The 14380-nt window shown below is 50.3% G+C and overlaps 2 protein-coding genes across 6 annotated transcripts; one reads left to right on the top strand and one right to left on the bottom strand.

The window, feature by feature from the left end:
* Positions 1-1821: 1821 nt before the first annotated feature.
* Positions 1822-6110, bottom strand: BCKDK (branched chain keto acid dehydrogenase kinase). Of its 4 annotated transcripts, none has more exons than XM_090277666.1 (12): positions 5999-6110; positions 5068-5412; positions 4876-4944; positions 4667-4777; positions 4298-4345; positions 4098-4217; positions 3924-4022; positions 3650-3723; positions 3191-3319; positions 3008-3097; positions 2400-2558; positions 1822-2308 (listed from the first exon to the last, which is right to left on the bottom strand). In XM_090277666.1, the coding sequence occupies exons 2-12, from the start codon at positions 5260-5262 to the stop codon at positions 2164-2166; spliced, it is 1239 nt and encodes a 412-aa protein (XP_090133792.1). In that variant the 5' UTR covers positions 5263-5412; positions 5999-6110; the 3' UTR covers positions 1822-2163. The 4 variants fall into 4 exon arrangements, with proteins under 4 accessions (XP_090133792.1, XP_090133793.1, XP_090133795.1 ...); XM_090277667.1 differs by having other exon boundaries at positions 5068-5282; XM_090277669.1 differs by lacking the exon at positions 2400-2558.
* A 6003-nt stretch (positions 6111-12113) lies between these two features.
* Positions 12114-14324, top strand: VKORC1 (vitamin K epoxide reductase complex subunit 1). 2 transcript variants are annotated; one of them, XM_090277658.1, is made up of 3 exons: positions 12114-12359; positions 13300-13409; positions 13863-14324. In XM_090277658.1, exons 1-3 carry the CDS (start codon positions 12187-12189, stop codon positions 14069-14071), a joined length of 492 nt encoding a protein of 163 aa, XP_090133784.1. In that variant the 5' UTR covers positions 12114-12186; the 3' UTR covers positions 14072-14324. The 2 variants fall into 2 exon arrangements, with proteins under 2 accessions (XP_090133784.1, XP_090133785.1); XM_090277659.1 differs by lacking the exon at positions 13300-13409 and having other exon boundaries at positions 13863-14040.
* The last annotated feature ends 56 nt before the right edge of the window (positions 14325-14380 follow it).

The raw sequence follows: 14380 nt of genomic DNA, 5'->3' as shown, positions 1-14380 counted from the left end.
AGGGTTAAACTTTACCTCTTATATATGTTTATAAAGTAAGTGTACTGCACAATGCCAGACAGCGTAGGTGCTCTAAACATTCCTTTTGGCCACTCTGAATCTTCTTTGATTTATAATTTGGTTGTTACAGATCAAGAAATATCCACCTTGACTGATGTGGCTCAGCTGGGCTAGGCGAAAGCTTCCCAGTTCCATTCCTAGTCAGGGCACATTGGGTTTAGGGACTAGTCCCCTGTTGGGGGCATGCAAGAGGCAACCAATCAATATTTCTCTCCCTATCTCTTAAAAAAATAAATAAAATATATATTTTTTAAAAAGTAGAAATATCTGAATTAGGTCTTTGTGGAGGATGGCAATGTAAGTGCTGGTAACATGGCTTTTGGGAAATGGAGTTTGGGGGGAGGGGCAGTGAATGCCAAGTGTCTGGCAGCATTAACAAAGAAAAGGAATAAAAAATTAAAATCAAAATGTCTTCTCCCATTCTTCACCTCATCCCCAATCTTCAAGATTGTTATTCATTCTACCCAAGATTCTGGTATCTCACTTTTGACTTCACCTGACATCTTCAAATAGGGATGCTGTCCTTTGTAGTTAAGGATTATCCTAGGTTTTAATAAATCCCTGATCAGGGTCCCTCCACCATATCCACCAGTGCTTCTTCTAATGTGCAAATCTGACTTTTTTTCCAAGGACCATATAGATGTTTCACCCAAATCCGGAATCTCTTTGTTGCTTCTCTGTGCCCAGATTACATTCCATGTGCTTTCAAAATATAGCACCAGAGGTTCTTTGGTGAACTGCCCCTCTGGCTAAGAGGTGTTTTGCCTGAAACAGCTGAAAACTATTTTAAGAAACTCCCAACACAGACATTAACCAGTGTCTGTGGAACTTAGCTCTCATCTCCAACTCTGGCAGAACTTAACTGGCTCTGGACTTTTGTTGAGACCCTTGCCTGGCCTCCTGCCCTTCCCCTTCCTGCTTCCCCTACCCTACTCCAGGAACATTTTCTCAACAAATCACTTGGATGCAAATCTTGTCAGGGTCTGTTTCTAGGGAACCCAACCTGACACATCCTCTCCTACCTTAAAACACATGCATGGATCCCTGCTGACTCCAGCATAAAGTTCCTGCCTCTTAGCTGTACAGTCAAGGCCCTACACCCTGACTACTACCGCCTACCTCTCCAGCTTCACCCATCTGCACTGCAGCCAGCAGGATTTTCAGCTTGGCAAGTCACTGGTTTCCTGTCCCCCTCAACCCCCAACCTCCATCAGCAGTCCCCCAGGCAGGCTCTTGGACCTTTCTTCTCCTTCCCTGGCAAGATGCACAAGGAGGCCGCTCCTGCTTTCTGGAGCCCTTTCCTTTTGCCCTCCCTACCAGGGCCCCATCATCCTTGGGGCTGCCAGGGCATGATCTGGAGTGTTCTTTTCCTTGGCAGCAATAGACACAGATGGTGGGCAGTATTTTTAACCTTACTTGGGCTCAGGAATCAGGTGGCTTAATAAGTTGCCCAGTCTGGTGACCTTCACCTCCAGAACCTGTGACTGCCAGGAAGGGAAGAGTCAGTACTGAGGCCTGAAGCTGGGCCAACCTGGGCCTTCAATATTGTCTGGGAGGCAGAAACATTTGTTAAATGAAATGAATGAAAGGTCTTCGCACAAACTGCCAGAGTTATCCCCACTCCCACTAAATCAAATGTGCAAGAGACTTGGGGTCAATTCTACTCCTGCTCTGCCAGGCTGTCAGGGCAGTTAATAGACTGGGTATGAATTAGTTGAACCCAAGGGTCCAGGGAACCGGAACAAGGTCAAAAACAAAAGCTCACCTGCCCTCCCCACATGGGGCCCAAGAGGGCATTCAAAATGTGAACTTTAATAACAAACAGCAGGTCAAAATGGGGTTCCCCAGGAACGAGAATTATGAAGGTGGTGCTGCAGGCCTCAAGAGTCTCTACTTCCTCCCCTCCAAGGCCTGGAGACAGGGAAGCAGTGGACCCTATTGAGGAAACGTGGCACCAGGCTTCATGTAAGTCCATCTGTTTGGGGTCCTAAGACCCAAGATGCAGCAGCCTGTGGAGCAGGTTGGCACCCTGTCTGGCCCAGAAAGGTCTTGGCAGGGTGTTTGGGCCAGGCTTGGCAGGTGAGCAGGCCAAGAGTGGTGGGGTCAGATGCGGAAGCTTTCTTCCCGGCCATCGATGTGACGGAGCCGCAGATAGACATCTGTGCCAATGCCCTGCAGGGACTGCAGCTGAAGGGAACCACCAAGGTACTCTGCGTAGGCCCGTGATGTGGGCAGCCCGAAGCCAAAGCTGGGGTGGGGGTAGGGGACAGGACAGGGGCTTCAGAGGCTTAATCTCCTAGAGCCCCGCACCCCTCCATAATGGCCAGGTAGGGCCTCACCCATGCATAGGTCCTGACTGGCCACTACTGTGCATGTCCAGGTGGCCGAAGAGTGGATTGATCCGGGGGTCCTGGGTGCTGGACTCAGCTGTAGTGAAGTGGTAGTCCATAACCCGATCCAGGTCTTTGTGAGTGATTCCCCCGCCCCTGTCCGAAATCCTGGCAGGATGTCAATAATATGAGCTTGGCTCAACTTGATGGGAGGGCTCACTACTTCCCAGGCAGATAGTGCCATCTTGTCCCTTCTACCCAAAGATGGGATGTGGTCCACCTAGACTGTTGGACCTTGCTTTTTTTAAAGATGCATTTCTCTATCCTCACCTCCGCCTGGACCACTGATTGCTTATACCTTCTCACCAGACTTGACATTTATTCTCAACCCAGCATCACAGACTGCTTACTCCTGACTCTCCCCATTCTAGGCCCCTCAGTTGCTAATGAGGACAAAGCCCTGGGACCTGCAGCTGGCCCCAGATTCATTCTTATCTAGCTCATGGCAACTCAGGACCAGAGAATATCTTGTCTGATCAGGGATCAAATCTCATACAGCAAGTCAGAAACAGTGCCTGGAACCCCTGTCTACCCCAACCCATTCCCACTTGGCAAACCTGATGACGAGATCAATATCGTTGTTGGCAATGGTAATAACCACATCTGGGACATTGTAGGGAGTGTCTAGGTGACTCTCCATCGTGGCTCTAGACAGGGAGGAAAGACCAGTAGTAGGTGGTGGTATCCCAGCCTCACTCCAGTTCCTACCTGACCTCTTTCAACATATCTAGCAAGCCCACCTCATGGCATTCTTGAGCAACTCAGGCAGGATGTAGTCCAGAGGCATAGGGATGAAGGGGAATCGGGCAGCCACATGTCCATTGATGCGAACACGGGGGGCATTGCCGTACTTGTGCTCACACAGGCGTCTGTGGGTAGGAGCAAGCGTTCAGACCTAGACCAGTGGTTCTCAACTGGAGGTGCTTCCTTCTCCATGCCCACCCCCCAGGGAAATAAAGACATTTTTGCATGTCACAGCTGGGGAGCACTACTGATATCAAGTGAATAAAAGTCAGGGATCCTTCTAAACATCCTAACAAGCACAGGACATCCCCTCACAACACAATTATCTGACTCAAAAATGTGAACAGTGCCACAGTTGGAAAAACCCTATCCTAGACCATGCCCCAGGCAAGGGCTCAGAATCAAGCCTTCTGCACCCAAATACACCCACCCCCCCTTAGTTGTTTTAACCTCACCTGGCAAAGTCCACCCACTTTTCAATAATCTTCTTTGGTGAGAGGCGAGTGCAGATGATGCCGACAAAGTCAGGCTGGCAGGAGAAAGAAGGTCAGGATTAGGCAGCCCTCCTCCCACACCTCGGTCACCACATGCTTGCAACCTCTGGACTGCTTAAGTGTCCCCAAGCCCGCTCCAGGCCCCTGCCCAGGTCCCCAGCCCACTGGGCCCCAGGCTCAGTCCCCTCTGCCTCACTAGATATTCCCATGTGGGTCTCAGGTCCCAGTGCCCCACCTTGTCCTCATGCAGTGCCAGATGATGTGTGGCCAACATGCGGATCCCAAGCCTAGAAGTCAGTGTCTTATCCAAGAAGTAGCGGACAAGCTTCTCATCCTATAAACAGTGGGGCTTCAGGAATGCTATGCTCTTCCCAGGTCCCCAACAGGCCCCCACTGTGCTGCCCCTGACCTCTATGTGCTTCCGGCTTTCACGTAGGCCCTCAGCTAAGAGGGTCACCACATCTTTGTGGTCGTCCAGCAGCTGACGCACCAGCTGGCAGTATTGGGCCTCATCTGTCTGGTCCTTGATCTGCAGGCCATAGAGTCATGAGCATGGATGATTCTGCCCTGACCTCTCAACCCATCACCCGGCCCTGGCCCAGCCCTCACCGGAGGGAAGTCTGTCAGCTTCTGGAAGGCACGGATGTACAGCTCATGCTGCAAGGAAGAAGTGTCAGAATTCACAAGGATGCTGTGGGCATTGGGTAGCGAACAATTACCTATGCCCTCCTATGGGGACTGCCATCACCCCAGTTCAGTAGATTCAAACCACCATCAGGGCTGTTCAAGCCTCCATGAATATGCAGCCTTGGCCTCTGAAGGCTTGGGTCTGAGTCCTCTACGATTCTGAAACCTTTTGGCAGGCAAGTCTCTGCCACTCTGATCCCACTGCCCCATTTGCCCCTTGGGTGGTGGGCACTCTGATCTAAGGTCCTCTCGAGTACTAGGGAAACCCATGCCCCCTCGAGGCCACCTTACCACATGCAGTATGGTGGGGTTGCAACCAATGATGAAAGGAAGGCTACGGAAGCCCTTGATGCGGTGAGCAATCCTCACTGGCAACTCTTGCTGCAAGTATCGGGCACTTTTCTAGAAGAAAAAAAGAAAGAAAACAGGAATAGGACCTGAGTGGCTGGGCCAGACAGAGCTCCAGGGACCAAGAGAAAAACCATGGGCAGGAATCTTACCAGAAGGTGGCTGCCATCCTGAGAGCGGCCGGAATAGAGCATCATGGTTGGAGTAAGGCGGACTGACGGCTGGAGGGGCAGAAGGGGTTTGAGCACTGGATCTCCAGCACATCGCTCGCCACATTAGCCCCACCCCTTCCCTGGACACCCACTCCAGCTCCAGACCTAGGCCTCGCTGCCCCAGCTGCCCACCTTTTCTGCTGCCACATCAATGGTGGACTGGTTGTAAAAGGAGGTAACAGTCTTGGAGCGCTCCCTTGCCATCTCCACGTGGTGAGTATCGGTGGCTGATGTGGAGAGAGCCCGGAGCAAGAGTGCAGGCCCAAGGAAGGGCCGGAGTGGAGGCCCGCCCCGGGAGCCACTTCCCAGCACTGATGCCAGCATCATCGTCCTGCTCCTTTGTTGGACTGGATAAACGGAGGCAACCCCCAAAAGGGGCAAGGAAGGTGTGAGTAGGCAGGGGCTCTTCTCTTGACTTCAAGAACGAGGGCTGTTGGAGGATGCTGGACAAGCTCAACCCCAGGGAGCAGCTCCCATCTATTGGGGTGGAGGGAAGGAGGCATAAAGATCGAATCCAGATAACCTGCACATCTCTTCACGTAGGCACTAGTATCCTAAGACCTGGGCAATCTCCCTAACCCTAACCCATTCAACAACCTCCCCAAACACACAGGCCGAACCTGAGCAACCTTGCTTTCTGGAGTTTCTATTCTTCAATCTGAGGCTCTATCTGGTGGTCTAGAGCGAAGAAGATCCTCAGACTCGTCTAGCTCAAAACCTCGCCCAGGTCCTGGACACCCTTGTTCAGGGGCGGGGCGACCCCTATTCAGCGCCTCCAGACCGGGCATACCCGCTACCTATCACACCCCCCCTACACCCGCCTAGCCTTCGTACGTTCGGCACGGAGTGTTGTGCTCCTGAGGGCCGGCTGCATCGAAGCTGCGAACCAGTCCCCGTCTGGGTTCCCTCTCTGTAGGTCACTTGGTTCGGCCTGGATCGCCCCCATATGGTAGACGCCAGCCACGCGTCCCGCGCACTCCCGCGGTCCAGCACAATGGCGGAGGTTGCGGGCGCGCGCGGCAGAGCCTCAGCGGCCAGGGTCTATGCCTGTGGCTACACTTACCGCGGGGCCAGAGCCTGGGCCGCCGTCCGAGCTGAATGCCCAACACTCGACAGGGTCGGACAAGCGGAGCAGCCCTCGCCCACTACCGCTGTGACGTGCGTGGGCTGTGGGCACCCGGTGCCTCCTGGGAGTTGTAGTTTGGAGCGGAGGACTCGCAACCTGGGTGCCAGCCCATGCTGGCTCCGCCTCTGCTCCCGACCCCCCAATATACCACGGCTCCCTCCACAGGGCTCCCGGAGTTATCTGTGGTCTCCTTGGCCCTCTGTCTGCTAATCTAATAAAATGGGCTCCCTGAGGCAGAATCGGAAGAAGGCGAAAAGGTCCTTAGATGTAAAGAGCACAGACCAATCCCTACCTGGATTCCTTCCCTAAGGTCTGGCTTTCTCCTTCCGGATCTTGATTTATTTATCAGAAATCAGACTGCCTAGTTCAAACCCCAGCAAGTTACTTAAACTGCTCAATGCTTTCTGTATTGGTAAAATGAGGATGTAGCACCCCTGGGGTTGTTGTGTGGTTAAGTGAATTTATATATGTAATGTGCCTGGAACAATGCCAGGCGCAGAATTAGCACTATTTAAGTGTTAGGTATTATCACTCATTCATGCTTGCAACTAACACTCATTGGGTTACTTTTCTGTGCCAGGAGAGGAGATTGGGTGTTGAATAAAACAAACAAACAAAAACTCTCCCCTGTCCTGAAAACAGTTTCAGTGTCATCTGCTGCAATTTTGGCTGCACTCCTGTGGGAGCAGCAGATAGGGTGCAGGGTGTGAGTAGGACTTGGCCAGGCACAGGAGCTGGGGCGGGAAGGGCATTATGGCAAGATAGAGAATAGCCCGGATAGTCTGAGGATATGGCTGGCGCCATATGGATACTGGGAAGGAGAGAAGCCGGATGGGGTGTCCAGAGTCGGAACATGAAGGGAAAAGCGTCTGCATGTGTCTTGAGGTAGTAAGAAGCCACTGAACATTTTAACTTGTCAGGTTGAACCCTCTGGCTGTAGTGATTGGGAGCGAGGGGATTAGCGAAACAAAAGGCAGAAACCAGTGAAAAGACAATAACTTTTTCCAAGCAAGAGGTGATGGGAGACTTTTCATTATGTGTGTACTTGTACTGAATGGATTTTTCTTTACTGTGATTATGCATTTTATAAATATTTTAAAATATTTTTAATTAAAAAAAAAAGGTTAAGTGAAGAACGTGACATCTTTGGAACCCAAGGTTGTCTTGATCCTTCAGCAGAGTTAGGACCCTTCACCATTGCTGGCCTACCTGAGGAACTGGGGGAAAATGTGCAAAGACCATGAGGAAGGGGCTCCCTAAGTCTCTGGAGCTCCTCTTCTCCGTCCACATTCCTCTCCACCCTTTCTTTTCCAGCATCCCGACAATATCCCGGAGTAAAGCCAGGAGGCCACTCAGCCCATGGAAGAAAGAAGAGGGCAGGGTGCTCGGGACGGGAGGGCATCATGCGCAGAAAAGCAAGGACTCGGAGTGCTTGCAGGGAGCCAGAACTCGGCGCTCACGTGGCCGCGGTGTGTACCAGATACTCGAGTAGGCGACCCTGCCTGCCACAGAGGCGGGAGGCGTCCTGGAACAACAACCTCACCCAGTTTGACTCTGCCTTGACTAGAGCTCGGTCAGAATACTCTACTGCCTCCCTGCGGTAGCTATTGCACACGCACCCCAAGATCCCTCTTCCAGAACACTGTTCTAACAGCCTTGTATGTACTAATTTCATCTTCATAAAAACCCTCACAGCTCTGGCTGGTTGGCTCAGTGGATTGAGCTCTGGCCTGGGAACCAAAGGGTCACAGGTTTGATTCCCTTTCAGGGCACATGCCTGGGTTGAGGGTCAGGTTCCCAGTTGGGGGCGTGCAAGAGGCAACCACACATCGATGTTTCTCTCTCCCTCTTTCTCCCTTGCCCTCTGTCTAAAAATAAAACCTTAAAAAAACAAAAACAAAAAAACCTCTGAGGTATGTACTATTACGCTACTCACTTTACAGAAAGATACCACCACCACCACACACACACACACTCTGGCTCCAGCCACACTGGCTTCCCTCTTGTTCCCTAAATGTACCTGACACATTCCACCTCAGAGCCTCTTACTGGCTGTTCACTCTACCTGGAGCATCCCCTAGATATCTACATAGCTTACTCCCTCTTTTCCTTCAAGCGTTTTCCCAAATGTCAACTGAATAAAGCACACCCTGACTGTCCTATTTAAAATTGCAATCATTTCCATCCTCCTTACTGTGCTCTACTTTTTATTTTATCCGTAGCTTTTAGCACCACCAACATACTATATACTTTATGTACTTATTATGTTGCTTGTTTTCTTCTCCTCTTATAAAATGTAAGACAGTGAGCCCTGGCTGGTGTGGCTCAGGGGATTAAGTGCTGACCTATGAACCGAAAGCTTGCCGGTTTGATTCCCAGTCAGGCCACGTACCTGGGATGCAGGCCAGGTCCTTGACTGGGCATGTGCGAGAAGCAACAGACCGATGTGTCTTTCACACATCAATGTTTCTCTCCCTCTCTTTCTCCTTCCCTTACCCTCTTTCTAAAAATAAATTAATTAAATTTTTTAAAAAATAATGTAAGACCAGCCCTGGCTGGTGTGGCTCAGTGGATTGAGCACCAACCTGTGAACTGAAGGGTTATAGGTTTGATTTCCAGTCAGGGCACATGCTTAAGTTGCAGGCCAGGCCCCCAGTCGGGGGCACGCAAAAGGCAACCACACACTAATATCTCTCTCCCTCTCTTTCTCCCTCCCTTCCCCTCTCTCTAAGAATAAATAAATAAAATCTTTATTTAAAAAAAAAAAAAGTAAGACCAGAGTATGAATATTTGTCTGCTGTACTGATTTAGCTCTGGCCTCTAATCCTGGCACATAACAGGTGCTCAATGAACATTTGTTAAAAAAGGAAAGAAATATTGGTCTTTATTCTCTCAGCTATTGAAATCGAATATTCCTGTTATCTATGGCTGGCTTTCCTCAGAATGAATGATCTAAGAGGAAGCAATATCTTTATGACACCCTTAAAAGTGACACACCATCATCATTCCTATATTACCCTTTTGGGTCAAGTCAGCCCTATTTAGTGTTGGAAGAGACTACACAATGGTATAAATACCAGGAGGTGGATATCACTGAGGACAATTTGGGAAGCTGGCTATTAAAGCCTGGAAGTTGCCAGCCTTTGAAAAAGTCCAAACTAGCTCCTATAGAGAGACTACATGGATACATAGATAGATCCTGAGACTACAAGGAGAGAGAAAGAGAGTTGCTAGGTTATCCCTCAGCTGCTTTAGTCTCCCATTGTTCCAATGTTAGTCATCATCTTACTGCAATTATGTGAGCCAGAACTGCTCAGCCAAAATTCTCTCCCCAAATTCTTAACCCATAAAAACTGTGAGAGAAAATAAAATAATTGTTATTGCTTCATGCCATTATTTTTGTGGTGCTTTGTTGAACAGCAACAAGTGCACTAGGATTACCACCTCCTGGTGTTTATACCACTGTGTAGTCTCTCCACTAGGATTACCACCTCCTGGTGTTTATACCACTGTGTAGTCTCTTCCCTACCCCTGGCTGGTTTGGCTCAGTGGATTGAGCGTCGGCCTGCGAGCTAAGTGTCGCTGGTTCGATCTTCCAGTCAGGGCACATCAGAGAAGGAAAACTCTGACTCCAAAAAACCTCCGCTGCCTTGCGGCATACCTCTTCAGGGGAAAGGCTAAGGGAGTAAACACCGACAGAAAATCCGGAGCCGGAGTCCCTAAGGCGGTTTGACGTTGTAGTCAACACCGGCAACTCCTGCGGCGCACCTGAAGCCAAGCTGTATTGACTCCGTCTTTCCTTTGGATCCTTCAGCTGCGAAGAGAGGGGGGGTCTGCTGCATGGGCAACAGCAGACCCTCCATATCACCCTGCCCAGGCTCTGTAGCTTCAGCTTCACTGGAGAGGACACTCCAGCGTCATCGCAAGATGTCGATTCAACACGGGAGGAGACAGATACCGTGTCACTCCCGAGTCGGACTGCACAGCCATTCTCGGTGGTGCAGATAGACTCTTAAGAAGCTACACCATCGTCTCTCGAGACGGACGGCTGCCGACGACGAGTCTCTTCCCACATGCACTTACTGTCTTACAGTTCTACAGTTTAGAAGTTCGACAGGGGTCTCATTGGGCTAAAGTCAAGATGTCAGCAGTTCCTTTTTGGAGAATCTAGGGAAGAATCTATTTCTTTGCCCTTTCCTGCTTCTAGAGGCCACATGCATTTCTTAGCTCATGACTCCCTTCCTCCAGCTTCAAAGCCAGCATCTCACTGTGACTTTCTTCTGTAGTCACACCTCCCTCTGACTCTCTTGTCCTGCAGCCCTTTTTCACTTTTTAGGACGCTTGTGATTACATTGGACCCACAGGATAATCTCTTTTTTAAAAAATCAACATGTTAGTGACCTTAATTCCATCTGCAACTTTAATTCCCATTTGCCATGTAACCTAACATATGCACAGGTCCCAGGGGTTAGAACATGGATGTTTGTGGAGGCCATTGTTCTGCCTACCATGCCATCTGGAAGAAAAGAAGTGGGTCTCAGAGGGAGCAGTCAGAGAAAGGACATGCCTAGCAGGAGAGTGACATATCACAGACGCTAAAGAAGAGCATTCCTAGGAAGGAGTACACTATAGTGACTAATACTCTTGGGAGGTAAAGCCTGATAAAAACTGAAAAATATCCCTTGGATTTAGTGTCCTGATTACACCAACCATTAGTTAGGGTAGTGTTGGGGACAGGAGATATTTTATGGTGTCCTGGGTAGCAAGGAAGTAGAGACTGAGACTGTAAAATCTTCCCCAAAACTTGATTGTAAAGGGAGATTTGTTGCTGTTTCTAAAAATAGGAACGAGAAGCAAATTTCAATGCAGATGGGAAGGGAGAATAAAATTCAACTAGCCCACAGTAAGCTTCGAAAGGAGGGACTGTTGGATTGATCCAGGTTCAGGTTTTGCCAGGTGGGTGCCACAATAGGAAAGAGGTTAGGACACTGTCACAGTTGTGTTCCAGGTGATAGAACTGGAAATAAGGGAGAGAGGGAGAAAGGGAGGGAGAGGAGAGAGAAAGGGAAGGGGAGTGGAGAGGTGGGGAGGGAGAACCCCAACAAACACGAATTTATTTATAAAAAATTGTGTATTTATTCTTACATGTTTAAACTTCAGTCACCTTCAAGGTGCTCTGCACTTGATGCAATACACCTATCAAGATGTTTTTTCCACGGCTCAAAACAGTTTTTGAACTCGTCAATTTTCATGCCTTTTAGTGCTCCTCCCATTTTGTTGTTTCACCTCTTCCACATCAGCAAAATGTTTTCCTTTAAGGACTTTTTCATGGGTGGGAGTGAGAAAGTCTCGCAGAGTGAGATCGGGTGAATAGGAGGGGTGGGGCATACGGGTCTTGCCGTTTTTTGGTCAAAAACTGCTGAACACTCAGCATGGTGTGGGTAGGTGTGCTTCTAAATCACCCACTATGAAATGGGCAGAGGGTTGAAAGAGTCTTCAACGAAAAGTCATCGAAGCCAAACGCAGCCTCTCACAGCAACGCCAGCTGGTACACTGATACAGATGGGTTCCTAGAACACCCCCCTGGCAGAGGAAGCCTGTACTACAAGGGGCAAAAAGAGAAATATCAATGCGTGAGATACACAGCTGCCTCTGGTTGGCTTCCAACTGGGGACCTGGCTCTGTAACCCAGACATGTGCTGGAGCGGGAATCAAACCCGCGACCTACAGGTTTGCAGGCCGACACTCAGTATACTGGGACACACCAGCCTGGGCTAAATCCGCATTTTAGGGGTCGCCCTTGTTTACTCTTAGCTATATACACATATAATTTTTAAAACTCCAGAGACTCCATTTCCCTTGAGGCATAGCGGCCACTACGACTACAACTCCCAGAATGCCTGGCATGCCACCTAGTCCGTAATTCCCTACGACCTTTAATCTGGTTTTCCTTTAAAAGTATTCCTCACTGTTTTTCTACCTCTCCAGCACGCTCAGTCCTAAGAAAGCCCATTGGATCAGGGAGTGCGAGATCAGGCTGTCTCTCACCCAGAGAGGCGGGAGGGGGCGTGGCCAAAACGCTGGCTGGTTCTCTTTCCGCTGGTGCTTCGGGCGGACCAGGAGATATGGGCGCTACCTGGGGGAACCCCGGATGGGTGAGGCTCGCGCTCTGCCTCACGGGCTTAGTGCTCTCTCTCTACGCGCTGCATGTAAAGGCGGCGCGCGCCCGGGACCGGGATTACCGTGCGGTCTGCGACGTGGGCACCGCCATCAGCTGTTCGCGCGTCTTCTCCTCCAGGTGCGCGCGGGAGTGGAACGCTTGGGGCACCGGACTGATCGTGGGAACGGTGCATGGGGACCAGGTGTGCATGGCCGCCTGGTTGCCAGATGGTTCTGGAGTCTGGGATCGGCATGCCAGGAAGAGAATGCATGGGGGCCAGGCTCCTCAAGGGGGCACTGCCCCCGGAATCGGGTGTGGGTGTGTCCGAGATAGGAATGCGGGGCGGGCTGAGGGGTAGATAGTGCTGGAGACTGCAGTTATTCTGAGGAGTAGCACGTAGATCTAGATTCCAGGGAATAACGGTTACCGGGCAGGAGGGGGAAGTAGGGTAACAGAAAAACCGATAGTGGTCTTGAGTATGGCTGTGCCTGGGGATAAGGTGGCCAGATATGACTGTGCTTGAGGGCCTAGGGTTAGTGGGATGACTGAATACAGAGGAAGGGAATGGACCGCCAGGAAGCTGGAGAACTAAGAGGTCCAGGGAAGAGAGATTCTGCCCCAGATTCCCAGTCTCTGGTAACTCAGAAAGCAAGGTCAACCGTTATTTCCCACCTTGCCATCTTGTGGGTTTGATGCCGGTCAGGGCATATACAAGAATTAACCAATGAATGCATAAATAATTGGAGCAACAAATCGATGTTTCTCTCTTCCTCTATCAAATCAATACAAAAAATTGTTTTAAAATTATTGAAGGTCTAGGATGAAAACAGGGCCTAAGGGGAACCATGGCTAGACCTGGCCTGGGAATAGGGAAAGATAGAAGTAGACACACGGATTCCTGACGTGGCCAAAGGAAGCCTCACCAGTAGGTCATCGACCCTTGGCCTCAAGCTGGGGTGGGAGGAATGGGGCCAAAGGAAAGAAGGACAACACAAGTGGCTTTTTGCAAATCATCCCTCCAGGACAGGGCCCATGGCACTGGGTTGACACTTCTTACCTAGGCCCTCCCCTCCACCAGGTGGGGTCAGGGCTTTGGACTGGTGGAACAAATGCTGGGACCAGACAGTGTCTTCAATCAATCCAACAGCATATTCGGTTGCATCTTCTACACGCTACAGTTGTTTTTAGGTAACTGGCCCTGCCCCTTCCTTACAGGCCCCACCTCTTCATGACAGCCCTTCCCTCCTTGGACAGCTCAGACACATCCCTTGCAATTTTGGGGACTCATACAGCTGCTCACTGAGCACTCTGGGGGTGGTAATGAATAGGAACCTTTCGGCACCAGTTTTGTCGGAAAGACTCGGAAGTTCTTTTCAGCTGCTGGGGGTGGCGGGGCGGGAATCTAAAGAGTGTCTTTCATCTCATGTAAATGAAGTTTCAGCAGGAAAATTCACTATTTGGGTCCCAGGGATCATTGAACAGATAGGAAAATGAAGGCCTTGGTGGGGCCTGTCAGATTCTCTTATTTTAGAGACTCATCCCCTGCAGCCTCTGCTGTCTGGGTGGCACCATGAAGTCATGGTAATGGTCTAGAGGTGATCAGTCCCTGAAGCCCATGTTTGACCCTTTCTTCCCTTGCAGGTTGCCTCCGGGGCCGCTGGGTATCTATCCTGCTGCTGCTGAGTTCCCTAGTGTCTCTTGCTGGTTCTGTTTACTTGGCCTGGATCCTGTTCTTCGTGCTCTATGATTTCTGCATTGTTTGCATCACTACCTACGCCGTCAATGTGGGCCTGATGGTTCTCAGCTTCCGGGAGGTTCAGGGACCCCAGGACAAGGTCAAGGGGCACTGAGTTCTCACCCCAAGCCAGGTTGACCTCTTATGCTCTGTGTTGGCATGTCAGCCTTGCCCAACAGGGACATATCTGGGTCCTTAGAAGAGTCTACAACCCATCTCTCCCATACTCCCAACACAGGACAATGGACCAAATGTGCCACACCTTCTTCAACCTAGTGCCTCTGGCTCTGTCCCCAAGGATTGGTTTCCAAAGCTCCTGCCATTGCCCAAGGAGGGAAGGTTTCGAGAAATAAAATTTCTTAAACTGGACAAGTCTGAGCCACCTATCTGCCAGGGATCCTAAGTGTTGGGCCTCCCTGAGTCT

This window comes from Furipterus horrens, unplaced genomic scaffold (genome assembly GCF_987537825.1).
Source record: "Furipterus horrens unplaced genomic scaffold, mFurHor1.1.pri manual_scaffold_5, whole genome shotgun sequence".
Classification (NCBI taxonomy): Eukaryota; Metazoa; Chordata; class Mammalia; order Chiroptera; family Furipteridae; genus Furipterus; species Furipterus horrens.
This window is presented reverse-complemented; position numbering and strand designations above follow the sequence as displayed.